This window comes from Idiotropiscis lumnitzeri, chromosome 2 (genome assembly GCF_059441095.1).
Source record: "Idiotropiscis lumnitzeri isolate Australia: NSW breed Sydney's pygmy pipehorse chromosome 2, RoL_Ilum_1.0, whole genome shotgun sequence".
Lineage (NCBI taxonomy): Eukaryota > Metazoa > Chordata > Actinopteri > Syngnathiformes > Syngnathidae > Idiotropiscis > Idiotropiscis lumnitzeri.
The window spans coordinates 7,312,120-7,334,190 of NC_142392.1; the positions used below are offsets into that span (position 1 = coordinate 7,312,120).

General features: G+C 41.2%; 4 protein-coding genes and 1 long non-coding RNA gene across 8 annotated transcripts; 4 read left to right on the forward strand and 1 right to left on the reverse strand.

Moving 5' to 3' along the window:
* The first annotated feature begins 115 nt into the window (after positions 1 to 115).
* gdi2 (GDP dissociation inhibitor 2) lies at positions 116 to 6,962 on the forward strand. The gene is made up of 10 exons (XM_088282541.1): positions 116 to 261; positions 3,584 to 3,691; positions 3,777 to 3,876; positions 4,157 to 4,291; positions 4,368 to 4,566; positions 4,739 to 4,870; positions 5,006 to 5,105; positions 5,392 to 5,563; positions 5,670 to 5,869; positions 6,080 to 6,962. Exons 1-10 carry the CDS (start codon positions 217 to 219, stop codon positions 6,230 to 6,232), a joined length of 1,344 nt encoding a protein of 447 aa, XP_088138667.1. The 5' UTR covers positions 116 to 216; the 3' UTR covers positions 6,233 to 6,962.
* A 429-nt stretch (positions 6,963 to 7,391) lies between these two features.
* On the forward strand, positions 7,392 to 9,535 carry LOC148341539 (ankyrin repeat and SOCS box protein 13-like). The gene is made up of 6 exons (XM_088282566.1): positions 7,392 to 7,480; positions 7,693 to 7,880; positions 8,277 to 8,433; positions 8,500 to 8,634; positions 8,834 to 9,025; positions 9,106 to 9,535. Exons 1-6 carry the CDS (start codon positions 7,426 to 7,428, stop codon positions 9,267 to 9,269), a joined length of 891 nt encoding a protein of 296 aa, XP_088138692.1. The 5' UTR covers positions 7,392 to 7,425; the 3' UTR covers positions 9,270 to 9,535.
* A 29-nt stretch (positions 9,536 to 9,564) lies between these two features.
* On the reverse strand, positions 9,565 to 13,156 carry LOC148341540 (uncharacterized). Of its 4 annotated transcripts, none has more exons than XM_088282519.1 (3): positions 12,859 to 13,156; positions 11,777 to 12,006; positions 9,565 to 10,878 (listed from the first exon to the last, which is right to left on the reverse strand). In XM_088282519.1, the coding sequence occupies exons 2-3, from the start codon at positions 11,958 to 11,960 to the stop codon at positions 9,596 to 9,598; spliced, it is 1,467 nt and encodes a 488-aa protein (XP_088138645.1). In that variant the 5' UTR covers positions 11,961 to 12,006; positions 12,859 to 13,156; the 3' UTR covers positions 9,565 to 9,595. The 4 variants fall into 4 exon arrangements, with proteins under 4 accessions (XP_088138645.1, XP_088138627.1, XP_088138654.1 ...); XM_088282501.1 differs by having other exon boundaries at positions 11,765 to 12,006; XM_088282528.1 differs by lacking the exon at positions 11,777 to 12,006.
* A 297-nt stretch (positions 13,157 to 13,453) lies between these two features.
* Positions 13,454 to 16,050, forward strand: LOC148341541 (ankyrin repeat and SOCS box protein 13-like). The gene is made up of 6 exons (XM_088282579.1): positions 13,454 to 13,569; positions 14,009 to 14,196; positions 14,269 to 14,425; positions 14,516 to 14,650; positions 15,184 to 15,375; positions 15,568 to 16,050. The coding sequence occupies exons 1-6, from the start codon at positions 13,527 to 13,529 to the stop codon at positions 15,693 to 15,695; spliced, it is 843 nt and encodes a 280-aa protein (XP_088138705.1). The 5' UTR covers positions 13,454 to 13,526; the 3' UTR covers positions 15,696 to 16,050.
* A 944-nt stretch (positions 16,051 to 16,994) lies between these two features.
* LOC148341542 (uncharacterized) lies at positions 16,995 to 19,373 on the forward strand. The gene is made up of 4 exons (XR_015839716.1): positions 16,995 to 17,129; positions 17,902 to 17,965; positions 18,036 to 18,089; positions 19,342 to 19,373. It is a non-coding gene; the product is annotated as an uncharacterized LOC148341542 (long non-coding RNA).
* The last annotated feature ends 2,698 nt before the right edge of the window (positions 19,374 to 22,071 follow it).

Here is a 22,071-nt window from a genome sequence, read left to right on the forward strand (position 1 = left end):
AGACTAATATTAGCCCATGTGCTAACTTTGCTAACTTGTCGTCAACAAGTGATTGACAGGCAGCAGACCACGCCCCACCCCGCGGTCGCCTGACGCCGTCGAGCCCCCCCCCCCCCCCCCTCCTCCTTCCCCTTCCTACTCAACCCAGCCAGATCTCCATTTTCTTTTTTTCCCTACCAAGGAGCTCTGCTACCAGAACTCAAAGGCTTATTCGAAATGAACGACGACTACGACGTTATTGTCCTCGGCACCGGACTGACGGTGAGGAAATTCTTCAACAAGTTCGCGCGCTTCGCTTCGGAAGCGAGCGCTTTCCAACCTGTTAACCCAGCGGTTAGCTTAAGGCTAACTGGGCCTAATTAGCTTCGGCTAGCGCTAAGTAACTAGCTTAAAATTAGTAACTGCCTAACTCAATCGTCATCAATGTCCTCGAACGTGAACCTATTAAAAGTGTTTTAAATTAGGCCGTTGTTGTAAGACTTGAAAGTGGAACAAGAAACCGGTTAGTTGGCAGTCTAACGCCTAGCACTTAGTCGGGAGAAGATTAATCGTAGATTATTGGCGTGCTAACATTAGCCAATCTAATTTAAGGTAACGACGACGACGACTAAATGTCCATTTGAAATTCTCTTGTTCATATAACTTGTTTTAAGTGACAGTTTGTTCATTCATAAATGACAGCCAATAAAATGGAATACAACCACAAAAGGCGGCGGCTGTTTTAAAAACGTGGCTACTGAGCAGTTCTTAAGAGGAAGCAGGTAAGTGAAATTTCAAGTTTAAGAGGCCTCGGATGACGAAATGTTTTTAGGAGTCAAGTAGTTTTTCTGGTGAGATATAATTCAGGCTGATAAATGTTAGCTAATGTCATAGTGTTTAACTTTAAATGTTGCTGTTTTTAATCTGAACATTTAACCGCTATATAAAACGTGACATTTCATGTTAAATTGCTCACATTCTCTTAGACTAGAATTGACCTATAATTAGTGTTTTGTCTTATCTTTCGAGGGTCATTTAATCAAAATTAATGAATGACAGCCATTAAAATGGAATTAAAGTACTGTTTAACTACAGTCACTATTGTAAACAACTGGGCTCTAGTCAAGTCCACATCTTTTGAGTTCAAGTCCGAGTCACAAAATTGAAAGATCAATAGTAAATCTTAAGACTGAAAAATACTATTTTCACAACCACAAAGTTAGATAAATTTCATAATGCTTAACACTTCTTCGATGGCATGGAACCTTTTGCTTCATTAAACACGCGGTGTGCAGATAAACAACAAAACAGTTCACTTTTTGTGGTGCATCTGCAAGTATCGGGCAAAGTTCGTTGTAGTGCTGTATATTTCTGAAATGGTCTTCCTACAGAATATGCAGGTTTCTTCATATTTATTTATTTTTTTTAAATAATACATTGTGGCTCACGTCAGTTCTCAGTCGTTGGTAAAACCAAATTGTATAACCCCGCTGTTGGCTGACATGACCGAAAGAAAAATACTGCCTGCTTTAGTGCTTGTGGTCTTAAAGGAGTCTTAAAATTTGTGCGATGACCTATTTTTTCCAGTGTCACTTTTAGTTTAAATATCGCTACAAAATTGTCATATTTTATGTAAACACGTCATCACTATTCCATTAGTATACTTAGATGAGGTAATGTGAAATACCCAATTACATAATTATTTAGGCAATCCAATTATTTTTAGGTTCAGGTATTATAATTTGTGTTTCAAGTGTCAGTTTGTATCAATTGACTGACAGCAGTTAAGTTAAATTTCAAGTTTGATCTCTATTTCCTAATTATTATTTTACTTGGTTGTTAATTTTTTTGAACTGACAAATCATGCAAATTGATAAATGCCAATTAAATAGACTGATGACAAAAATGCGGCAGATTTGCTATTTTATATTTGAATGCCCACCATATCCCAACGATTATTATATTTTGGGTGTTCACTTGTGTTTCAAGTGTCAGTTCATTCAAAATGATTAATGACAACCAATAGACTAGAATATAATTCCAAAAAGTATTTTTATTTAACCGTGTAGTCGCCACCCAAGTGCTACACTCATAATGGAGCAGATGAGTGACATTTCACGTTTAATTGCCCGCCGTGAATCATTAATGATCAGGTAAATGTGTGCAATAATGCACTGCACATTGTTGCCATTCAGAAACTCGAGTCAGTTTCTATGCAAAGGGTTGAAATAACTACAATAACAGTAGGCTATAATCTACAAATGAAATCGCTTGGTTTCGCTGTTAATGGCTGACACATGACAGGGCTAATCCCGTGATGACCGTGGGACCGGAGAGGTCTTGAGCGGGGCGGCTTTCAGTTGGAAAGCTGCAGTTTCTGGCAAATTCTGTCTGAAGATGAGCCCTATAAGAACCAATTGCAACGCGGATGTTTGCCGGCTGAGATCTGAACATGCCACAATTGTGGTTCCATTTTCATGGTTTGCAGTGTAGATTGTGGTCAACAAAAGATCTTATTGAAACTTGCATTAGATAACGCATTGAATAATCTGGAGGGGGGGGCGGTAAAAACAGCACACCACAAGCTATCATTTGAAATGGCTCTCAAAAAAATCTGCTGCTTGCTACTTCGAGTCAGGAAGTACTCTCAGCGATTTTAGCTTTCCTAAGCATGTCCGAAGCGTTATGGAAAGGAAGTGAAAGCACGCCGCTCTTCCTCCCTCACGACAATGCTTCAGGTGTGGCTGAATTAATTGTGATGCCAAGCAAGTGACAACTAAAGTAAATTCAAAGGGACATAGGTCATTGAGCGTGAGTTTCACGGTGCCGTCATGTGGTTTTTATTGGAGAGCAGCTGCCTCGCGGACAGTTTGCTGTCGGTTTATTGGTCTAATGGGTGAAATTGAACCTATCCTGTGGTGTCAAATGTTTCCACTGAAGCCAGTCATGGTATCAAAATGGCACGAAGAAGAAATACTTTTTTTGTTTAGTTATCAAGGAAAAAGTATGCTTTTTTTTTTTTTTTTAAACAATTCCAAGCTGTTTCCTGGTGTCTGTCAAACTACCCCACGGACCGAGAATTCTCGAACACTTGTCATCTTGTTTTTCCAAATCTGACTGAAATTAGCCTGTCATGCAATGTAGCTGCTGCTCACCAAGCCAGCCCCAATGCAGAGCAAGGTCTTCCTTTCCATGCGCAGACCAACTCTCCACTCTCATTTGCCGACGCCCACGTCACTCACCACGGCCCCGTCTTTTAAAGTCATGCGCACCCAGTCATGTAATAGTACAACGTGGTATGCTGGCGGCAACCTTTAGTGGAGAAAAATAACACGTGCGCCTCATTTTTGTTTTTAATAATTCAAAAATATTTTTTTTATCTGATTAATTAATGGGATAATCAGAATACTTGAGTCTGAAAACATTCAAATGTTAAAAGAACCTCAACATGCTCAGTAAATGTTGGACTTAGAGTTTCTCATTTGCATGTTTAAGATGCTCTCAAAGCAATTTCGGGTTACGTCAGCACCATAGGAGCAGTACTCTGCTGTAAACTGAGGGGCCCCGTAAATCATGTCTTTTTCTTGTTTTTCCCCTCTAACAGGAATGCATCTTATCTGGAATCATGTCGGTGAAGGGGAAGAAGGTGCTGCACATGGACCGCAACTCTTATTACGGCGCTGAGAGTGCCTCCATCACGCCTTTGGAGGATGTATGTTTTTATTTTTTTATGTAAGACTTTGTTTGAGACCTCAAGAATAATGTATTGAACTGCTTTTGGTTCTGTGTCCTGCCAGCTCTATGCACGCTTCAACCTTTCCGGCAAACCTCCCGAGTCCATGGGAAAAGGTCGCGATTGGAACGTGGACCTGGTTCCTAAATTCCTGATGGCTAATGGTATGCCTTCCTCCACTGCATGTTTGTTTGGACATTGGATTGTCAAATACAGTGTTGGCCGGGCACTGAGCCCTGGCACGAATAACTTAAAAGTTTCACAATTGTGTGGATATGCCACAAAATGGCAAAGCACTACTTTTGTTCAAAAGAAGCCCCTTCCTTCACTTCAATGTAGTTCACTGGACTTCAAGCATGCAAACATACATAAGGTTGCTTTTCATGCTAAGGTATCAATCTGACCCGATATGAATATAGCCTGAGTGATGCCTACTTTTCTCAGGTCAACTGGTCCGGATGCTGCTGCTCACCCAGGTGACCCGCTACCTGGATTTCAAAGTGGTGGAGGGGAGCTATGTGTACAAGTCTGGCAAAATCTACAAAGTCCCCTCCACAGAGTCGGAGGCTCTGTCTTCCAGTATGTCGCCGCGGAGCGCCGACGGCGTCGTCAGCACTTTTCGCTGTTCATGCCTCAGCTATGTCAATCTGTCAAGGTCTGATGGGGTTATTCGAGAAACGACGCTTCAAGAAATTCCTGGTCTACATCGCCAACTTTGACGAAAACGACCCCAAAACCATGGAAGGCATCGACCCCCACAAGACGACCATGAAGGCTATTTTTCAGAAGTTCAACTTGGGTGATGATGTCATCGACTTCACTGGCCACTCCCTCGCTCTCTACCGGACAGACGAGTCAGTAGTCTTTGCAGTTGTACACGCCGACACATTTTTGCGACTCATTAACGTCTACTTGCATTCATGTTACACCTTTTTGAAAACATAAAACTTGCTATATTCTTTAGTAGCAGAATATCATTTTTGAAAGACTACTTTCCTCACTGCCACTCTTGTCTCCCCTGTTCAGTTACCTGAATGGGCCCTGCCTTGAAACCATAAACAGGATAAAGCTCTACAGCGAGTCCCTCGCTAGATACGGCAAGAGTCCATACCTCTACCCCTTGTATGGCTTGGGAGAGCTGCCACAAGGCTTTGCCAGGTGTGAGCGCCACCAATAATTATGAAACGATAAAAAAAAAAAACACTTGCTATGATAAAACAAAGTTCCATTCAGAAGATGTTCATTATTTGTCTCATTTGTTGATTTTTGGCTGTGACTTGTTTACTATTCCAGGCTGAGCGCCATCCACGGTGGGACGTATATGTTGAACAAGCCCATCGAGGAGATAGTGATGGAGAACGGAAAGGTGGTTGGAGTCAAGTCGGAGGGGGAGGTAAGCATGCTTCATTCTTCAGGTTTTTCTTTTTTTTTTTTTGTGTGTGTGTGTGTGTTTGTGTGTATTTAAGTCGTTAACACACGTCGATCTTGTGATGTTGCGTTGCGAGTGACCATTTCCAACATAAGTTTCTTACCAGTGTTTTCATTTTGCATGAATTAGTTTCACTACTCTTCGCTTTTAATTAAAGGCTAATAGTGCATCATTTTTATTTAAAAAAAAAATAAATAAAACTACATTCCCAAATCCTGCCCTGAATTTCCATTTCTGTGTTTGCCTGTAGATCGCCAGGTGCAAGCAGCTGATTTGTGACCCCAGCTACTTAATGAGTCATACTCAAAAAGTGGGCCGGGTGATCAGGGCCATTTGCATCCTGAGTCATCCCATCTTCAACACGAGCAACGTCAACTCTTGCCAGATCATCATCCCTCAGAACCAGGTCAACAGGAAGCACGGTGTGTACTTCCGCAGTTGAACACGCCATCAATCGATAATCAAAGGCAAGCAGGTGCCTTGAAACTTTTATTTTTTTTTTTTTTTTTTGGCTCTCTCTGCTTCCAGACATCTACGTTTGTATGATCTCCTTTGCTCACAACGTGGCAGCGGCGGGCAAATACATCGCCATCGCCAGCACCACGGTGGAAACGGACAAACCCGAGTTAGAGATCAAGCCCGCGCTGGACCTCCTGGAGCCCATCGAGCAGAAGTTTGTCAGCGTCAGTGACCAGTATGCTCCGACTGACCTGGGCCAAGAAAGCCAGGTAAACTTTTGATACATTTGTTTGATGTCGCTAAATTATCATACGAAATACACATCTCTTTAGACACCATAAACACAAGTTTTATGAGATGAGTCATTTCAACATGGATGGCAAAGGAATCTTCCCTGATACACTGCTCATTAAAAATGTGGAAAATACACCTGGCATATAATATATTTTTTTGCCAAATCCTCTTTTCTCCCCACGTAGATCTTCATCTCCCGTTCATACGACGCCACCACCCACTTCGAGACCACCTGCGACGACATCAAGAACATCTACCGGAGGATGACGGGCTCGGACTTTGACTTTGCCGAGATGGAGCGCAGGAAGAAGGACATCTACGGCGACGCTGCCGAGTAGAGCCCGCCGCCGCGGCAACACACTCCTCATTATCAAAGACGAACGATGTCCATAACTGAAATCTCACGTTATGTAGAAAGAATAATTACTCCAAAAAAAAAAGGAATAAAATGTTCACATTGCAGGAATATGTGGGAAGTTGATCTAGAATTCCGAAAATAGTATTGTTGGATTAAGTTCAAGGAGGGAGCTATGCTTGTAATTTTTTTTCTCCAAAATAATCACTCAGATGGCTGATGCACTGAACAGTGGTTACTAAAATTCAATGATATCCTGCGGTTTTATGTCAAAAGAGTCCAAAGATGCCAAACTAAGATCCAGTATATCATATTTTGTTTGTAGGCAGGGGGGTTGACTTGTCTTAGATTGTATTTGAAATAGTTTCAGGTATTTAGTCACATCATGTTGGTTTGGTTGTGAAAACAAATAGACATGACAACATTTGGCTTTAAGGTTTGTTTTCGTGTATTACCCACTGCAGGCACACACTACCATAAACCAGAAAACTACCTGGACCTGTTCTCAAGAGCTTGTAAGATGTTCCTGTTTTGTGCAAACTGAAGCAAGAACCGCTTAAGAAGGACCAAATGTGTGCTGTGACAGTTTTGAATTGAGAGCTCCGTGATGTCATCTTCTCTTTGAAACAACAAAAATGAGCAACTTGGGCTCCACTGATTTCTGTACTGCGAGGTAAAAAGTAAAAAAAAAAAAAAAGTTTATCAATAAATGACTTGGATTCGTTATTTCTCAGCGTTGGTTAAGCATGAAAATCAGCTAATACTTTAATGGCTCATAATTTGATCTAGAATTGCAGGAATGATGCTTTCACCACACCAGTGGGGCACATGAATAAAGTTTGTCAATTCAGACGTACATCGAACCTCAAATAGTTCGCGTTTTATTTTTACCGCTCACCCCCATACGATGACGTCACCATGTCGCGCCGCTCGATTTAAATTACGTTCACTATAAATTAAAAAAGTTATGTCGACTAGTACACTACTTGGTTAAATTAATATTCCAATAATGAAAATTATTTTATACACTCAATTTAATGTGTTTTTTAAATCCACGGGCCCGGACAACACAAACAAACGTCAATTTTAGTCAAGATTTAAAATGAATTTCACATGCACCCAAATCCCATGATTCAACGCGCCACTCCTCCAATTACGCCGACTAGTGCTTGACTGATGGTAAACAACATGGCAGTGACACCGGCGCGAATTTCAGCTTTGCACGATTTAGGTTAATATTTTCCACTTTAGTTTGACTTCATTAAATCTGCAACTGTTTATAAGGACGTGTAACGTTCCGGTAGTGTGTGCCCTCGCCTTTAATTTGCCCAGCAATGCTAAATCGTAAACATATTGACTAGCATTTCAAGCTAGTTTCTTGTACTTCACAAATAGTTATCGTCTCCTTATCTCAATTTTTGTGGTATTTCCCTTTTGAATAAGGTTTGTGGGCGGACCGGACGGCCCTCCACGAAGCCGCATCTCACGGCAGAGCTTTACAGCTAATACATTTGATAGAGAGTGGAGCTTCAGTCAACATAGTGACCACGGACTACATCACGCCGCTGCACGAAGCCTGCCTTCAAGCTCACCCGCACTGTGCCCGGCTGCTGCTGGAAGCTGGTGCCCAGGTTGTGCTCATGCAATCGATGTGAATGTCTGCCTCGGATTTATTTGAGTTCTTTATGGCAGTGAGTCACTTCTTTGAATTGGTATTCAAATTCGCACGATTGACGGAGGTGTTGTACTTATGCATTTTAGTCTCCAAAAAGTAGTTACTTACAACAACAACAACAAAAAATGAGCACGGTGTTTTGTTCTGAGACGATGTGCCAAAGATGTTCTGCTAATATTGGACACTATTTGAATTTGGCTTAGCAAAGTATGCAAATTAAATTACACGCAGGTAAATAACAACCTAATAGTCTGTTTTTGTTACTTTGTACAGTTTGATGAGACTCTAAATTGCCTGATGAAGATGAGCATTTTAGAAAATGGATGGCTTTCTTTTTTTTCCTCCCTTTCAGGTGAATGTGAGGACTATGCTTGGCAGCACTCCCCTCTGCAACGCCTGCTCTTCCGGCTGCTTGGACTGCATCAAGTTGCTCTTGCAATACGGTGCCCAAGTCAACCCGTCACTCAACGCTTTGACGTCATCCCCCCTCCATGAAGCCTGCATCCAAGGCAATCACGCAGCACACTGGCTTCCTGGTGATGAAAATCTAATATAACGCTACCTTTGCTCCTCAGGAAATCCTGAGATTGTAAAGATCCTGATAGCCAGTGGTGCCCAGCTGGAGGCGTATGATGTCCACTTTGGCCCACCGCTGCACGTCGCCTGTGCAAAAGCACGTGTGGAATGTGTCAGGGAGCTTTTGCTTGCAGGTCAGACAGTATTGTAAAGTGCATATAAAAAAAAAAAGTTTAGACACCCTTTCCAAATGCCACGTCCAAGATTTAAAAAGGTACATTCATTGAATTCAACAATGCACAAGCGGTTTAATTCATTACGTTCTAATTATTTGGGTCGTACTGCATGTTTTCATTAAGTATTTCCCTTGCGAATGTCGTGAACGTCCTGCAGGCGCCAACGTGAATTCGCGCACGGTTCACGAGACGGCCTTGCACCATGCTGCTCGGCTCGACACGCCGGACGTGTTGGAGCTGCTGGTGGAGTTCGGAGCCAACGTGTACTCCGTCGACAAATGGGGACGAAAACCCGGCGACTACTCGCCACCCGCGTCGCTGTGCCATGCCCGTCTCAGGTTTTACGAAAGTGCGTCGGCACCATTTCACTCGGCTTGTCTGTGAAAGTGACAATTCATAAATGAATCGCATCTGTGTGTTTGGCTACAGGAAACCCTCTGAGCCTTCAGCATCTTTGTAGAATCACCACGAGGAGGGCTCTTGGTACCTCGGCCTCCGAGGCCATAAATCTGCTGAACGTAGCACGTCGCATTCGAAGTTACCTCCAGTTTTGTGATCACCCCATATCACTCGAGCTCCACATGGATGTTTGATTTACTCCGTTAATGTTCAGTTAACCGCCACGTTTTGTGAGTTTTCAGCACAAATAATTGACATCCCCCTAAAAAGCTTTATCATGTACCGTGATTGCTTATAGCGGCCACAAGATGGCAGCAAAGGACTACTTTTGTTCAAACGAAGCCCCTCAACCCGTTTTAAATCCAAATGGCGAACTGGCGATGCACAAATGTTGACCGTTTTACGATATGCATGAGAAAATAATTAATAAATCATGACAATCATCTAAATTATAACAAAATATGAAGCACATCTGTTTCCCATTTTTATTGAGTGATCAAAACGCTGTAAAATGTCGCTGTTAAACTGCAGTTAGGCAACGGTTCTCCAGCGCGTAACAGACTGTGACCATCTTATCCAAAAACGTGACTTCTTCACCGTCACACACTTGCACGATGTCCACGGGCAGAGCCGCTTTTAAGATTTTATACTTGCGGTGCATATTTCCCAGGACCGTTTCAACGTCCGCTCTCAGGTGCGTTATCCCTCTCGCGTTCTTCTCAACGAGACGACAGTCGGCTCGGACGAAAGTCGGCCCGTCGACCTCGGCGTAAAACAAGACGCCGCTTTCGTCCGCGTCAAAACCTTTCTCCAAGATGATGTCGCCCGGCGACATCATACTTAGAAAGCCGCTTTTCTCCAACATGTTTTTGGCGGCCATTAATCCATCGCATCCTTTTGATAGGAAACCAACAAATCCGCTTGGTGTGACGGCAATCAAATACTGAACTGCATGAGTGCTTTGGTGTTCTTTGAGATGCGACGGTTTTCGGGCAAACACTTTAAAACAGTCGACGATGGCAACGGCTTTGCGACCGAAGGCCTCGACAAAGTGGCGAGGCATCGTCTTTTGCATCGTATTTCTATCGGGCCACGTAATGGAAGCCTTGAGATTTGTGTACAGAAACGAAACGGTGTCCTGAAACGTCGTTTCCACTGCGCTTGCGGAGATGCTGAAAATGTGGGCGAGGTGCCGGGTGGGCAAATCCAGCCGGAGGCGCATGAAAGTCAGCAGGAGGATTTGAAAATGGCTGAGTTTGCTCTTCTGGGCTGGCATGAGCGGTAACAAAAAAACGAAAAAGGCCATGAAAGAGCCCACATTTGGCATACCGGTGTAATATTCCACTTTGTTGTCGTCGTCCCCGAAAAAGCCGTCGGGCATCTTGAACGCGTCGAGCTCACGCCTGAGCCGTTCGTTCTCCTCAACCAGGCGAGTGACTTCCGCAGCTCTTTGGATGCAAAAGTTGCATTCTGTCTGCCCGTCTTCCTGCTTGACCACCAGCTTCTCTTCTTGCTTGACTTCATTTGTACCGATCGCACAGCAATCTCCGCTTTCCGTGTTCTCCCAATTGAGTATTTCACAGGGTTTCTCCTCCTGTTTGACATTCCACGTTACCGCTTCCTCGCATCGCGTCGGTTCTTCCACAGTTGACTCCGCCCGCTCCTGGATGTGCTCTCTTCGTCGAGCCGCCTTGCTTCTTTCGGCTGAACGCGGGGCGTCGCTGCGTTGGTTCTCTGCATGGCCCATATGCAAGGACGGCGCCCGGTCTGGGTCGTTCTCCATCATTTCGTATGCTGGCTTCCCTGCGGTCAAACAAAAATGAAATGAAAATTAAAATTGTACCTGAAGATATATTAAAAAAATAAATAAATCTTAAATATAACAGAATTTAAATTCAGCTGAACTGTACTTAGTGAGTTGAGGATGTTAAAAAAAAAAACACTTGACTCAAGATGTTTTTTTTCTCCTCTCAAGTGACATGATTACATACATTAAAAAAAAAAAAAAAACATGGAACCAGATGTTTTAGGCCTTTTTGAAATTTAATTTAAGATTTAAACGTAAACATGGATTGGCTGTGTCCCGTCAATGCAAGCTTGACGTCTTCGAAATACGTCGATGGTTAGGCTGGGCGATTTAATAGATTTTATCCGTGAATTTGTTTATTTGTCGGGACAATTTTTTTAAACATTTTTTTAGGTGGTTTTTGTGGCGCATGGCTAGCAAACACGGCTATGAATAGAGGAGCTCGTTTAAAACAGATTGTTGCCATCTTAGTGATTTTATCGCTATACTTGGCGTCTTTTCCAACCGCTTTCAAGACCTTTTCATTCAATCCATGAGACATACATATACGTTTTCAAAAACTCAGTCCCCGCCTCCCAAAGACGTATTTATACGTCTTAGCCTTTTTTTTTTTTTTGCACCATTACTCTGTGTTTTTATAGCACGAGAACACAATATTCTTTTGGCCTCGCAAAATCAGTTACAATCAAGAAAAACGCTGGAATTAAGGGGTTTCCTCTAATGAAAATTTCTGGGATTAAATGAGTTGAAATAAAATTTTGTTCATTGAGCGCTTCGGTATTTAAACCACACCCAATAAATTTGACAAAAATCTTAATCGGGGAAAAAGAAAAACTTCCAAAAGTACTGTGGCAAATAAAAAGAACGGAAACGGCACTAAACTGCACTTCTTGCCTCTGAAGGCCTTAGTCGTCTTCTTGCAGCGGGAAAGTTCTCCATGCTGCTTCCTCCAACGTCGGATCATGGATTCGTTAATTCCAAGCTCATGCGCAGCCGATCGATTGCCCTTTTCGATTGCCAGGTCGATCGCCTTCAGCTTGAAGGCCGCAACGTAGGCGGTACGCTGCGTCTTCGGCATGGTGAGGCGCTTGTTCGGTTCGGAATATCGATCCGAATGCTTCAATCTGTGCGGATTTGATTTAAAAAATGTGAGCAGTCAACAGCACAGCACTCTTCACATGTTTCATTATGCGCTCCTTTCTCTTGGGAATTGTCCCGACCATTGACCGATTCAAACCAAAGCCACGCGCAACATGAACATCTTCTTTATGGAGGACTGAAAGTGCCGAAATTGAAATGTTTAAATATAATTGTCATTCATAAGTGAATTGTTTCATTCACTCCTTAAATAAGGAATTAGATAAATAAATGCACCGTTAAGTGTCATTTATTAATTAAATAAACCAGTGTGCCATTAATTAAAATGTAATTACAAATTAAAATGAATTAAGAGAGAGCGAGAGAGAGAGAAACATTTGTAGACAGTACCGTTTGTTCGTATATTCGAATGTTAATTAGCTTCCACTATTTTCTGTGGTGATGGAAAAAACTTCTCTGACACAGCCAATTTGGTTAGAAAGAGATTTTATTCTCGTCACATGCTGATGTGCAAAGAAGTCTCCCCAAAAAGGGAAAGGTGTGTCCTCTCTCCCTGCCTTCCCTTCTTCTAGGGAATGACCACACAGGACATGAATATCTAATTTTACCTTGTTACATATGCATTGTCATCCAGATATGGTTGCTCTTTGAAGTGGCCTTCTGGTGTCATCCAGTCTGCTATTATCACCTCGAGTGCTCTTCACATCCTGAAAGGTCACTGACCTCAGCAAGCCCCCTGGCCTGCGATAAATACCGATCAAGCCTTTTGTCCCCCAGGACAGTACCTCGTTGGTCATTTCCTTCATCTCCAATTCCCTCATAGTTATTTAAAGAGGATTACTAAAATGTCCATAATAGTAGATTAGATATTACATTACCTTTATGGAAATGTCGTCAGCAAACGAACATGAAGGTAGCTATCTTGTCAAATGTGATGTTTTTGCGTCTGACAGCGGCGACCCATTTGAACGACGCCTTTTGGAGGGCTCCCCGATCTGCGGCCCGTAGGTTTTCTTCCAAGTCGGGAAGGAGAAAAATCTCAACCCGTTGTCGAGTTTCCTGCCGCGGCCGTCGTGTGACTTGTTGGAGCATCCCAGGACACAACACACGCGAACCATCGCCGCGATAACAAGAGAATCAACACCGCGCGCCTTTCTGTTGTTGACGTTTTCGTCTTATTCTTTCTTTATACGGGAGGTCAGAGTCAGACGCTCAATGTGCACCACTGCCACCTATCGGGATTTGAATACATTGCATCAAAATAATCCTGGGGAAAATGTAAAACAATACGGAATTAAAGTATTACCTGAAAATATAATTAAGTACTTTAGCGAAAAAAAAAATCTACTTTGTCACTTCCCACCACAGCCTACACGTGTTTCCCCCACGTGTGTTTACTCGCGTGAAGGTGCATTGTTTACTCCAACCGCCAGGTTGCAGTAACGCACTCAAACTGCTGGTTTGCCATAAAACCACCGAAGAAGAATCGTCTTGTTTACAAACAGCGTATGTCTTCGGCGTGTTTCACCGCAGGCATTTGCAGATAATGGACTTGGAAAACATGCAACCGTATTACTTCGGAGACATCAGTGGGTATAAAAGAGAACACTGTAGTTTTGTTCCTGCTTTGTGGAATATCGGTAAAATGTGTCAAGGAGAAGCTAACGTTTCTGCATAGGTCAGTGTAGATTTACGTTGCAGGAATTTCTCATTTGATGACGTGATGTTAGTAACCGTGAATTTAATAACATACTATAAATAATAAAGGTTACATAATTGCCGCTCGAAAATGCTCTTTAAAGGAAACCCTTGATTTTTTTTTTTTTTTTAATTTTCATAGATCCAATTGCAGTCATTATACACGAAAGAGTACGTTTCAACCGCAAAGTTGTTTAATGTTAATTAAAGGGGGGAATACTTTCAAGAAAAGCTTATAGTATCGGTGAGAAAGTAGTCATGTTTTTTTTAAGTAAAATAAAAAAGCTCAATCAAATTTTTATCTTTCATATTTGGATCTGTTTCCTACAGGCTGCTGGTCTGAGAGAACTGAGGTGCACAAGGCGGCAGCACTTGGTCAGGCTTCCCTTCTGCAGCACCTCATTGAATGTGGCGCATCTGTCAACATTGTGGCGGTGGACTCCATCACACCCCTGCATGAGGCCTGCGTCCGCGGGCAGGCCCAGTGCGTCCGGCTGCTTCTGGACGCCGGAGCGCAGGTGACTGCAAGTTTCAGTGGAGCAGGTAAAAGAGCAGCCATGTTCGTTCTTACGTCCTCTGATGGATGTTAGGTGGATGCGAGGAACGTGGATGGCAGCACACCACTGTGTGAAGCCTGCTCTGCGGGCAGTTTGGAGTGTGTGAGGCTCTTGCTGGAACGAGGTGCCAAAGCCAACCCTGCCCTCACCTCTCGCACTGCCTCGCCCCTCCACGAGGCCTGCATGGGAGGCAAGTGCTTCCGCTGTACTGCCGTCTGAGAATTTTGGGCTCCACTATAATAAGCGACTCTTACAATATTGAATAACATTTTCTTTGCAGGAAACTCAGACTGTGTGAAGTTGTTAATTGCTGAGGGTGCCTGTCTGGAGGCGTACGACCTTTACTACGGGACCCCGCTGCATGTCGCCTGTGCTAACCAACACACACAATGTGTGAAAGAGCTCCTCAATGCTGGTGAGCTTCACACGGGACACTTTTCACACCCTGTCATAAAGGAAATATTAGAATTAGGGCTGAAACTACTGATTATTTTCCTAAGCAATTAATCTGTTGATTTTCTTTCAATTAATTGGCTAAAAATATAAATTTATAAAACTTTTTTTTTTACTTTACCTATGAAAATAAAAAAATATATCCTGACAATGGGCGCTATACTGTATTTCCTTTTATGTCCACTAGATGGCACATGTAATTTGAAAATAAAATACCTCCAAGGTAATAATTTAAAATTTTCACTTGAAACACAGAAAATTATCCCAAATTTATTTAACTAAAATAATAATAATAATGATAATAGTAATAATAATAATAATAATTATTATTATTATTTCATTCTTATTATTAGAAATTAGAAATCCCTTTATTGTCATTGTACTCAAGTGTGCAACGAGATTATAATAATACAACATAGGGTAGATTGAATTAATCTACTTTGAGGGATTATAAATGACTTTTACTGATTTTTCTAAAAATCTCACTGCATGCAGGTGCCAAAGTGAACGCTGCCCGGTTGCACCAGACGGCGCTGCACCACGCCGCAAAGAGCGCGCAAGTGGAAATGATCGAGACCCTCGTGGAGTTCGGTGCCAACATTTACGCCCAGGATAAACACAATAAAAAACCCGTCGACTACGCCTCGCCGGGCTCTCCGGCCGAAGCCTTCCTGCGCTCTTACGAGGGTATGACCGAAATGCATCAGAAATCATGTAGTGGCGTAGAGTGGCCACGTGATGGCGCACAAGGATAGTTTTTGACGCAGTATCCACAAGCAACGGTGTACAAAAATGAATGTGATTTCAAACAGTTGATTGTTTTTTTGTTGAGCTAACAAAGTATTTTTACCATGTTTATGTCGCTGTTCTTTCCTGCAGTCATTCCAATGAGCCTGCAGCAACTCAGCAGGTTGGCTGTGAGACAGAAGTTGGGCACCAGGGCTCTGAAGGTTGTTGCTCAACTCCAGATCCCAAAGCTTATTATCAGTTACCTGTGCTATCAGTGATTTGAAGCCTGCAGAGGATTCGGATGATCTTCATAACAAAGCAAAAATTAAAGACTGGAAACTCCAGAACAACAAAACACTAAAGACACTACACTAATTCAAAAGACACATTCTTGTGAAACTGTCTTAATATAATTTTTTTATGATTGAGGTGTGTATTTTTTTTAAATTTTCTGTTTACTTGATTAATGTATTTAAAGCAAGAATGCATTTTTTAAAACTATATTTAGCAACATGCTAGTACATGTGATGTTTATTTATTCAGGGGAGGGCTTTATCATTTCAATTGCATGTTTATTGTTATTCCACAAATTATATAATGATGCTTCATTAAAAATGTGCCCTGTTCAATCTAGTACTGGATGGCAAAACGTTTTCTGCACGGCATTGTTGTGGCATGTAAATTCTGAAGGTCTCGTCAAATAAGAGAAACAGCTGTTAGCCAGATGCTTCTATTTGTCAGCGACAGCACTGTATACTTTCTGTAAATGTCTAGGTAACAGCCACAGGTCTATTTATGCTTCAAATGCGTGAGCTAATTTTAGCAAGGCGCGCAGGAAGATGTTTATAAATTCTCCGCAGCCGCATCTTGTTCACGGTCCTTGTTGACGTGACCTCCTTCGGAGTGTTTCATAACCGGCCCATTTAGGCCATCATTTATCAAAGTGTTGAACTGGAAGACAAATTCAGGGCACCTGATATTTGCTGGTATTTAGGTAATGGTGCTGTGTTTAGCGCCTCCTGTTTCTTCTCAGTTTAATCTTGTATTGCCGTTCGTTTGCCAAGCGACTTGAGGATTTAGGTGTATCTCTTGGGTTTCCAATAAGAACTGCCTTAAGATGCTGGGTTCAAGGGCCCTTAGTTGATTTTTGCTTGTGGTACCAAATCTCAGTCAAAATACCTCAACAACACAATCAAATCATTTTGATGCACTTATGTCTTGCTGAAGTTTACCGCTCACTCACATTAGCTAGTGTGCATTAACCCATTGTCAATTGACCTAAACTTGTCATGTGTTGAAAATCTCACCTTATGTCTGAATTACTACTCCCTGCCCGCAAGTATGCATTTTTTCCCTCCCTTTGAATTTTTTTTAATAAATAGATAAATAAATAAATTTATATAGTTTTTATATATAATTTTATGGTGTGGAAAACGCACATTTAATATTTATCAACATTTATTTGTTTATTTTATTATTTATTTTTCTTTACCTGATTTTTTTCCACTACTTATTTCAATGAGCTTCACATATAAGCGTATTTATGCTATTCGCCGACTGACCCGATCCCAATCCCCCGCGAATACGGGGGTCCACTATGTTAACCTCAGCTGCTCGCTCTTGGCTAATTAGTATATTTCAGTGGCAGGTCCGTAAGACAAACCGTCCGGAGCACAGGGAAGAAAAAAAGCAACACACACGGGAAAAGGAAGGTAAATTAAAGATAAAGTTGTCAGTCATTTTGCCCAGTGACCGAGCAACTGCTAACTTGCTTCCGAGCAATTAGCCTGTACGGCTAGCTACAACATTGTATGCTAATCACTAATTCAGCGGTTTTTAATTTGTATTTTTTTAATTACCTATGCCACATAGGAGGTCTTCAAACATTTTTAGAGAGTAACGCAACTCAGTATGGTCAAGTGGTTAAAATATATTGGCCTAAAGTACGCTTTTATCGTTAGTTAATAACATTTACATTTGACATGCTAATGTTTCGCCCCCCTCCTGTTGATAGTTAAAAGCTAATTCCTTTTCACAACTTTGGGTGTCAGGTCTTTAACCATAGCTAGATGTGTTAGTTAAAATCGTCTAAAACATGAGTTGCTCTTACTATTTGTTGGATTAGTAGTAGTTATAGGTTAAATAGAGATTAGTTTTACCATTCATCCATTAGAAAACTGCAGTTAACTGCTTCTTTGTTACTTGGAAGGGTCTCTGCACTACCTTTTTTTTTGTAGTTTTGCAAAGTTGAATACAAGTGAAAGTTCATTTACATCCCCCCCCCCCAGTGCAGTGATTAATGTAACTAAAGTGCACTTATTGTGTGCAAACTGGATGATTATTTTAAATTGATATCTGGTGTTGATTGTTGTGCTTTCTTACAATTAAGTGACATGTTATCCTCTAAAATAAAGTGGCACAAAAAAAAAACCCCACAACAAAACTATTCAATAATTTTTTAAGTGTATGTTTAATCACTGACAGATGGGGAGCACCACAGAAATTCTTGCTTCGAGTGACGCATTGGCTTGGTCACGTGTGGATAAAGGTAAGGGAGCAGACTCACAAGTATATGCAGCAGAAAGTTGTTAAACAAAATAACCATCAATTGCCTTCAGTCTAGAAGTCCATGCAAGGTCTTGCCTCGTGCAGTCTGGATGAGCCTGATTAAGGTAAGGACGTTTGATCAAACAACAGAAATTTGTTCATCAGAACTACAGTCACCTACAAAACCATCGTGAAGTGAAATCTTACAGTCCTCACAAGGTCCCTTAAGACGGCCAGTGAACATCTAATTGACTTATAGGAGGCCATTTTCCGAAGTTCTGTGGTCAGATGAAATGAAAATTGAGCTATTCGACGTAGATCTGACCTGGTGTGTTTGGAGGATGAAAGAAATCAGAATTTAACCCACAGAACACCCCCACAGTCAAGTCCAAGTGTAATGCTGTGACCTTTTGGAGCATGACCCTCAAAGACGCCCAGTGACTTTTGCTGATATTTCCTTAGGACCGTGCGCGGGTGCAAATCAATCTCTAGATGTACCCCCTCAGAGCCCTTAAGACTCGTTAAACACAAAAAATCTGTGCTCTAAATCCCAGGCGGATAAGAGGCAAGGCATGTGTGGAATTCCAGCGGTCCGAGGTGAAAAATGTTCCTCACTCCAAAATTGGACTGGGGACAGGCATTTTTCTTTTCAATGGGGGGGTTACATTCTCTTTTGATTGAGGAATGCGTCACAATTGAGAAGTTCTGGGTTAGAATTTTGGTTCAGGCCTTTTCTGGATTTTTTTCCGGGCACCTTGGCTTCCTTCCAGATTACAAAAATAGGAGATCAGAACAATGTCAATTTACTGAAATTATATTTGAATCCTCAATTAATTGACTTTTAACGTAAAAAAAAAATGTGTGCTGTGTTGTAATGTATGTTACTGCCACCTGTAGGTCTGGGGTGGAACAACATTATGATTTTTTATTTTTAATGAATTTATATTTTATGTCCTGCACTTCATACTGCTGCAATTGTTGTTAAAGTGCTCCATAAATCAAGTTGACTTGAAACATGTACGGTATAGCTTTGCTTTGTCTGGATTGACTGATGGAAGACATTAAGGGAAGTTGTACGTACTCTAAACACATTTAGTCATACTTATCGGGTACGTGTTCAGCATATTAGGCTGCACTGCGGGAGGTCATGGTGCATTGTCCTGCCAAGTCATTCTTGTAAACACAAAAACCTGGAACATTATGCACCAGGTTCCCTGCTGGGGTGTACCCATTCACGTACAGCAATTTAAAACAGAATTTGAATACTCGTCTTGTTAAAAAGATAAAGAATAGTTGGCACGATTAACATGTTTTGTTCTAATTCCTGCATCTTGATTTTGACTTTCAACGTGAGCTACTGTACTGTTTTTGTTGCAGGAGTCTGCTGTGCTTTGAGAAGTAAGCGTGAAGTAAGTAGCAGTTATGTAATATTTACGTAACTACACGCACACACCCTGGTGTTGTACCTTTAGGTTGCATGCAATGGAACTCACTGGCACATTAGAAGGGATTTGGTGCACACATGTTCCCGAAAACCACCATTTTAGTTTTAGTGGGCATTTTTTTAAACCTAAGGGAAACATTACAGTGTGTAATTATCACTTGACAAAAAAAAAAATAAAGTGAGCTTTTCTTTAATTTCCACTAGTCTGTACTTTTTAAAAGTGCACGGGCAGCAAGGATGATGACAAAGGTGTTTTCAAAGTAATGATACTGAAAAGTGTATGAACAGTTTGACGTGAAAAGAATAAAAATATTAATTTATTCCTAGATTATTACCATTTTTTTTGTTATTCTTGTAAACGTACGTCTTTATTCTTGAAATATTAATATGTTGTGCCCATCATATTATTTCTTCCCTAATTTCATTCCCATGTAAAAATGACTATTAACGCATGACTGCAACTTTTGTCTTGTCCTTTATAAACAATTTTCTGTAAAAATATCACAATACTACTTTATTCTTGTTATATTAGGACATTTTTATTTTTTTTCAAGTAAAAACTCTTTTTAATGGTAGAACCATTCTTTACACTTATAATCTTGTGAATTTATTTTAAAAATATTAAAAATCACATATTACCACAACTTCTCATAACATAAATATACTTGCAATATGAAGACTTTTCTCATAATAATAATAATAATAATAACAATAGATTTATGTAGAACCTTTCAAGGTACTAAGGATGTGTTTGTATTCCGACTTGTTTCTTGTAGTAACGTTGAGACTTGTGCCTTTTGTAAAAAAAAAATAAATAAAATGTTTTATTCGATTGACACATTATTCTAGTAGTATTAATCCCCCCCCCAAAAAAATCCCGTATTTTTGTTATCACAGTTTCCCTGATGAAAACAAAATTAAAAAAAAAAAAAAATCAAATAAATGTAACACATTCCCTTAGTTTTAGCACTCTTGCCAGAATCAAGGTCTATTTTACCCTTCTACCACTTGGCGGCGCTCTGCAAAAGCAAATCCCTGCCCCCACATGTCCATACAGTAGGTGTCATCCAGCAGGCCCTGAGGGCAAAGCGAAAACAAACTTCTGTAAAATGTGGTCACTCTCCGTGCCGCCTGCTGATTTTATATGCAACAGTTAGGAAACACAACAAGGAGGTCTTCCTCAGTGCGCCATAAACCTGGAACGGAGGGGGTCGTGTAGGGGTGTATGTAGGGGTCCTATCTTGGCAGAAAGCAAAGAGCAGGTCGTTTGTGTTGATTCGAAGCCCTGCACAGGCAGGAACCGGGAGGCTTTTGTTTGGGAATCAGGAGATAAACAGTGAGCCGAATACCGTGATGGTCCACTGCTATGCCCTGTCAGCCCCCCCCGCCCCCTAAAATGAGCTGCAGATGTGCACACTCAATCTGCGAGTGACTCGTTTTCATATACATGCTCTTACAGTAACCCTCAGAAGATGTCCTAACATGCACATTGTTAGCCTAGTAGCGTAGTTGCCCGAAGCCATTTTGAATGTTTTCAAAAAGCGAGGCAAAAACAAAAAAAAAAACGCAACAAATTTGACACACAAAAAGAGTCCTGTTGCCTTTATTCAACCTTTGCAGATTCCCATGAGACTCTTCGTAGAAAGACGTGACAAAAATACCAACCACATTGATATTTTTTTTGACAGAGGCAGTTATGATTGATGGAGGATTTTCTGTAATCCACTCAAAATGACACAACATCGAAATTATACTTGCACAGTGGTGCCTTGATTTACAAGTTGAATTTGTTCCGGAGAAAAGCTCTGAACTCAATTTACTTTTGTATCTTTAGCCTAATAGCATAATTGACCATGTCATGTTAATTTATAAACACAATAGTAATAGAATAGTAACTAACCGTAATAAAGTAGTAGTAATAAAGTAGTAATAAGGGAATTGATTTGAGGCAGATTTTTTTTAAATTTGTCATGTTTTTTTTTATTTTCCAAAAATCTTGATAAATCAAAAAAAAAAAAGAGAATTTTTAGTGGAGAATGCAGAACTACTTTTTATTTTACTTAACATTTCAGAAAATAAGGGCATCTTTTTGAGAATATAAAGTAGAACATAATGAGAATGTTTCTTGGGAAAAAAAACCCCCTAAAACAAAACAAATCCCATTGCATTATAGTCACTTTACGACTTTGTTCTCGAAAACGGGCCGCTTTGATTCCCGCGACATTTAGGGGTGCATGTCGTAGTTAGGTTTAATTGGTGTGAGGATTATGGCGGGCTCCTTGGAAAAATGTCTACTCCGTAAAGGCCGAACAAAAAGTTGAGAACCCCCTGTTCCTGTTCACTAGTCTGCTTTTGAGGTAGTAAGAAAAAAAAAAATATTCACGTGTGTCTGGTCTGGTTGACAACGCCCCAGGGTTAACGCACGCACGCACACACACACACACACACGGCTCGATGACTAAGCCATCTGGTTGTATTTTTTGAAGGGAGTCCCCGCCCCCGTTCCGGAGTTGGCGAGTCTGCCTTGCAAATGAAAAAAAGCCTCGAGGGAAAAAAAGAAAAAAAAATCCGTCTGCAGACTCTTTCCATGTCTGTGTGTAGCGCTGTAGTGCGAGTGACGCATGCTGGCTCAGCAAGCCGGCTTGCTTCGCTTTGTTCCGGGA